General features: G+C 48.4%; 1 protein-coding gene across 1 annotated transcript; it reads left to right on the plus strand.

Annotated features, from left to right (window-relative positions):
- Positions 1-261: 261 nt before the first annotated feature.
- LOC125551575 (zinc finger protein CONSTANS-LIKE 13-like) lies at positions 262-2884 on the plus strand. The gene is made up of 4 exons (XM_048714828.1): positions 262-965; positions 1051-1275; positions 2018-2313; positions 2415-2884. Exons 1-4 carry the CDS (start codon positions 432-434, stop codon positions 2506-2508), a joined length of 1149 nt encoding a protein of 382 aa, XP_048570785.1. The 5' UTR covers positions 262-431; the 3' UTR covers positions 2509-2884.
- Positions 2885-6148: the final 3264 nt, after the last annotated feature.

Genomic DNA, 6148 nt, shown 5'->3' on the forward strand with positions numbered 1-6148 from the left:
CAGTCGATCGAACCATGGAGAAGCCGCCTTTGTCCGTGCCCGGGCTCGTCGACGCGACGAGACTGCCGCTCCAACACCTGGCCCGCGGCCAGCCTCACGCACGGCGGAGCCCGCCACGTCGCCGGCCTTACAGCACACAGTCATCCAGGCATGACAGAAATATCGGACCGAGCTACGCGAGTGAGTGACGAGGCAGAGGCAGCCTCCTCGCTTTCGAACCATCCCTTTCGCGGTTTACTCCGCCTCTCGTGCTTCTTCTCCCACCTTCTTCTTCTTCTTTTTCCGCAAGCAAGCAAGCAAGCCGTATATGCACGCATTATCTCTTCCACCTCCTCATTCTCTTCTTCTTCTCCTTCTCCTTCTCCTTGTAGGGAGCAGCGCCTACCAAGCTCTTTTCCACCAGTCCATCTTTTCCACCGGTAGTCCATCACATGGACATGGGTCAAGACGAGCGCCAGGATCCAGAGCTGCCGGCCATGGAGAAGGAGCTCTCTGCCGACGCGGTAGCCTGCGACTACTGCAGCGGCCCACAGGCGGTGGTGTACTGCCGGGCCGACAGCGCCAGGCTCTGCCTGCCGTGCGACCGCCACGTGCACGCCGCCAACGCGGTCTGCTCCCGCCACCTGCGCGCTCCGCTCTGCGCCGCATGCCGCGCCACCGGGGCCGTCTTCCGCCACGGCGGCCCCGAATTCCTCTGCTCCAACTGCGACTTCGGGAGGAGCAGGGACGGCGAACTGCCGCTGCACGACCGCTGTACAGTCCAGGGGTACACGGGACGACCCTCGGCGCACGACCTCGCTGCTCTTCTCGGGGTCCCCGACTTGGACAAGCCCTCGGCCGGCAAAGCCGACGACGGTTGGTGGGCCATCTGGGAGGAGCCCCAGGTGTTCAGCCTGGAGGATCTCATCGTGCCCACCACTTCTTGCCATAGCTTCCAGCCCCTCGTCACGCCGTCCTCGCCCAAGGTACCTGCTCGCTCTCTGCCAAAATTCCCCAGTTTTCTGCTCTTGCTCTGAATTCTCACACCTAGCTCTAACTCATCTGCAAAAGATCCAGAACTCACCCGATGGAAAGACGAACGATGAGGTCATACGGCAGTTACGTGAGCTCGCGGAGGTGGACATGGGCGGCGGTCAGATAACACCTCGTGAGGAGGCAGAGCAAGCTGCTCATCAGTTGCCTTCCTGGACAGAGTCACAGCACACCACTGGAAATGGCGATTTCGGCACAGATAACAGCCATGAGGTTGCAACCATGCCAACCCCTGGTTATGAGGTACTGCAGTCTATCTGACTAATTTCCCCATGCTGGACGGATGTACTACTGTGAATCTAACGATGACCATTTTTTTCTCCCACTGCAATTACTCATCAACCAAGAAGAATTTTGGCTCAGGTGTTGAGTGTTGACTGAACTTGTATTTAGACAACTTGCGACATATCTACTCAAACGGCAGAGATTAGAAGAGTAGAGATACTCTGCACCATATGTGGCGAAGATATTATCAGCAAGCTTTTCTATTAAGTCATAGCTATGTTGATGATGCATATATTCTTCAGTGTTGTGTCTAATTCTCTGGTATAACAGCTAAGGGTTCTAAAAGATACTCCCTCCGTCCGGGTTTATTAGGCCTCTCAGTATTACAAGTATGTCCCCTTTTATAAGGCCCCGCTTTGAAAAGGTGCATGCATGCAACCATTTTATTGATTACATTGAAAGTCATTGTTGTTAGTGCCATGGCTGGAAAATTAATACACTTCAAGCGTGCTTTTTCATTGGCTGCATGCACGTGAGAGAATGCATTGAGAGTGAAATGAAAGAATTAATACGAGCAAATTACTATGTGTCTTGGTATAAGAGAAAGTGTCTTTAGGCCTAATAAGCCCGGACGGAGGGAAAACCAATATAAAATCTCCAGTGGTTTTTATTTTCTTTCACACATAGTCCTAGCTTACTTGATGATCCATTACCATATTATAGAGTGGTCGATTAACATGTCCGTTCATCTGTCTGGCAGAACGGCGGATGGAACAACAACGATTATCATGCCCTAAAAGATGACTGCAAGACCGAGTATGAACAGGAGCAGGCTCCAGCAAACTCAGCTGAAGCATGCTTGTCATTGTTTGTTCAGATGTCAGAACTTTGCCCCAGCATGAGCAATGGTGGCATGATGGACGATAGCCAGCAGGCAAATCCTGGTATTGGCATGCCAATGCAAGCTTTCCCCAAAAGAAGTGGCTTTGATGTTGTTGCTGGCCCTGACCGCGACATTGTCATTTCCCGCTATAAAGAAAAGAGGAGGACAAGGAGGTGAGCTTAGCATATGTTTTGCATGTGAAATTTCTTCCTAAGTGTCGGATTGGGTGCATTCAATGTTGATATCACGTGCATAACCGTATTTCATTTTGCAGATTTGACAAACAGGTGCGATATGAGTCCCGCAAAGCTCGTGCGGACAGCAGGTTGAGAATCAAGGGCCGTTTTGCAAAGGCAAATCAGAGTTAAGTCTTGACTTTGCAGTATACTATTTTGCATCTTGGACAGAAGGAAGGACACTAATTAGGAGTGAGTGCAGATGATACATAAGGCGTGAACATTTTGTTGGTCTTCAGTTGGGCAGATGTTCATGTACAATCTGAATAATGTACTCTTTCCGTCTCAAAATAAGTGTCTCAAGCTTAGTACAATAAAAATTTGTACTAAACTTGAGACACTTATTTTAAGACGGAGGGAGTACGTTGCAACATATGGGCTATATTAATGTTTTGAGGGGAGTTGTTAGTCTAACCCTTGTATATAGTTTCCATCTATGAACTCTGTGAAAGTTAGTACTACAGGCAAGTGAGAGTGACAGAATGCCATTTTGGCATGATTTAGTGAATTTTGTCACCATTGGGTTTTGTTGAGTAAATCATTTTCATGAGTGCTCTATAGTAGTTACCAAATCCTTGGAGCAAATGCTGATGGACATATTGTATTTTCACTGATCTACGGTTTGTTGAAATTGAAGAAAAAAATCAGTAGTAAAACACAAGTCTTGATAATACCAATGTTGAGTATTATGATTATTAGGAAATATAGGATAGACTAGGACCTATTTGGTCTTGCCTTGTTTTGTACCAAGTTGATCCTGCCTTGGATTTTCTACAATAGCGACACAGAACTAGTTAAAGGTTTTAACGGTGGATAAGTTCTCAAAAATCATGAAAAAAATATTGAAACAACACATCTATAATATAACATGATTCAATGAAGGGATTAAAAAAATACGACTGTATGTGTCATGGAAAAAAAATAGTTCAGTATATATTTATGTCGTACTGAGCTGAAATGCTTGTTATTTTTGCCGAGAACACATAAATGTATATTTTCACCATTCCTTTGTTGGATCATCTTATTACATTAAAGAGACTATCACATATTTATTTCATATTTTTTGAAAACTTTTAACCCGTTAAAAATTTGGCGAGTCTAAACAAGTTCTGTGGCAAGCTATGATAAATACAGTTTTACCTATATATATCATGAGACTTGGACAATAAACATCAATTTCATCAATCCCTGTCTATTTCCTCTAACATGGTATCAGCCTAACCAATCCAAACTCTAGCCGCTGTCTCCGCGCTGCCCCGGGACGATGGATCTTCATGATCGCCATAGGAGGGCCACGCCGTTCGTGCCTAGGGTTCGTATGCCGATCCGGTTGACCGGTTGCCCTAAAGAGTCTCTCTCCTAACCCTTTAATTCAGGCTTTTTTCATCTCACCAGTTGTTTAATCCACTTATTCATTTTATTTTCCGATCTAAGATTGATTTGCATCGCCTGCCACCCACTCGTCATTTACATCGCGCCTCTGCTCTGTAACGGGCGGCGACTCCACGGCATTCTCATTGCTACTGGCTGTTTGCGTACTCCTACGCTGGCTTGCTGGTTCTAACCGTGTGGCCAGCCATTCGTGCGGTCCTATCCGGACTTCGTCTAGCGCTGCGTCGCCCGCCCCGTGAGATTAGTTACCTGTGCCGCTACGCTAGGTGTTGGCAGTGGTCCCGTGCAGCAACACAGGCTCGTACTCAGGCTATCAAGGTTTAAGTCCTGGTACTCGCAATATTTTTATATTTCTAAATTTTCAACGATGCGCTTTTATTGGAAGAAGACGTTCTCGTCGACAACGAGGTGCCTACGGTGACTTCGTAAATTTCAAGATGACATGCCGACTCAGTCTCTCGGAGGTGCTCATAGGGGTAGGGTGTGCATGTGTGCGTTCATACGAGTGAGTGTATGCGCGTATGTATGAGCGCTTGCGTGTGTACTAATGTTAAAAAACGCAGGCTCGTCCATACTTGCATGCATGTGCGTGCCTTTAGTTGTAAGCTCCTGACACATTCGCGAACCAACCTGTGGTTGGATGGTTAGAGCGATGTGGTATCCTCAGCCCAACAGGGTTCAAATCCTGGTACTCGCATTTATTTCTGAATTTATTTCAGAATTTTCGGTGATGCGCATTCAGTGGGAGGAGACGTTCCCGTCGCCGACGAGGTGCCGACGAGGTGCCTACGATGACTTCGTAAATTTCAAGAATGATATGTCGGCTCAGTCTTTCGGAGGTGCTCATGGGGGTAGGGTGTGTGTGTTCATATGGATGAGTGTATGTGCGTGTATATGCGCTTGTGTCTGTACCAATGTTAAAAAAGCTCCTGGCACATTCGGCTGCGGACGTACGCCACAGTTGTCTCGCCGTCCACCCGTATTTTCTCGGTTCTATTATCATGATGTGATCGTCTTATCGCCTGACCGCTCGCGGTCCGCTTTCTACGTGGGTCCTGTAAAGATCATTACCGAGTATGACCGCTCTTCCACCAATGGAGCTGTTAGTGCAGCTGCATCGTCCTTTCGGACCACATCATCGTCGTCTCATGGTTCTTCCTGTGGCTACAATGACCACGCGTTGCCGATGCGTCGCCCCTTCGGGCCGTAGTGTTGCAGCCTGCAGTCCACCGCCGCGCTGAGGCCGTCCGCTCTAGGCCGTCATCGTGGCTGCACCGACCCTCACGCTGCTGCTGCGTCGCTCCATCGGGTCGTAGAGAGTGTGGCACGCGGTCATTGCCGCCACCCCGTGGTTCTCTTTAGAGCTGCACCGACCCACGCGCAGCTACTATGTCGCCTCTTCGGGTCGTAGTGCCGTGGCCCGTGGTCCACCGCCGCCCTAAGGTCGTCCACTCCAAGTCATCCCCATGGTTGCACTGCCCATTGCGCTGCCGCCGCATTGCCCCCATCAGGCCGTAGCGAGCATGGCACGCGGTCCCTGCCGTCGTCCTGAGGTTTTCCCGTCGTCGCACAACCTACACGCTGCGGCTGTGTAACACCCCCGGTGATCTGCTAGAGTAACCTCACCCTAATGATGTCATGTCACAATGCTTGCTAAGCTAAAATTTTACTTAATTAAAACTCAAGTCAAATTCAAATTTAAATTGCAAGTCAAAATAATGTTTCTTCAAACAGTAAACTAAAATGTTCACACTATTCTATAAATTCCCTTGATCATTGTCATGGTGGAACCAACTTCATTTGTCCCACTGATAAATCCTTAGGAATTTAATAAGTGGTCCAACAGCAAGTAAAATACCATTTTCAAAATAAACCAATATTTACACAATTTCATTTGACCTCTAACTTTTTGGGCCTCTCCAAAATTGTGACTAATAATTATGTGCCAAATTTCATTGTCAAAAAAATTCAATTGCTATTTGTCTTAATTGCAAAACAATGTGAAAAAAGTTGAAACTACTAGGCACTTAAGGCCCGCTACTACATGAGCTGGCCTAGCCCGGCAATATTTTCCCCACCTCCTCGCTATAGGGAGACAGAGAGGCCATGGAAAGCATCCATCGGCGCCATGGCCTTGCCTTGCCTACGTGTCGATCATCCAGCCCCCCAGCGCCCAACTTGAGGCCTCAACCCCCCCGGATGAACCCTAACCCTCTCATCCCCTCTCCCTCGCGCCTCTCTGCCGGTCTAGAGCTCGCCTGAACGCCTCCTTGGACGCATAACCATCGTTTGCATAGCCACCGACCTCACCTCGCCTCGTCGGCGTATCCAAAAGCTCCACCAAGCTCGCCTTCGTTTTCCTCGATGATGGATCGGAGCC

The sequence above is a fragment of the Triticum urartu genome, chromosome 4 (assembly GCF_003073215.2).
Source record: "Triticum urartu cultivar G1812 chromosome 4, Tu2.1, whole genome shotgun sequence".
Classification (NCBI taxonomy): domain Eukaryota; kingdom Viridiplantae; phylum Streptophyta; class Magnoliopsida; order Poales; family Poaceae; genus Triticum; species Triticum urartu.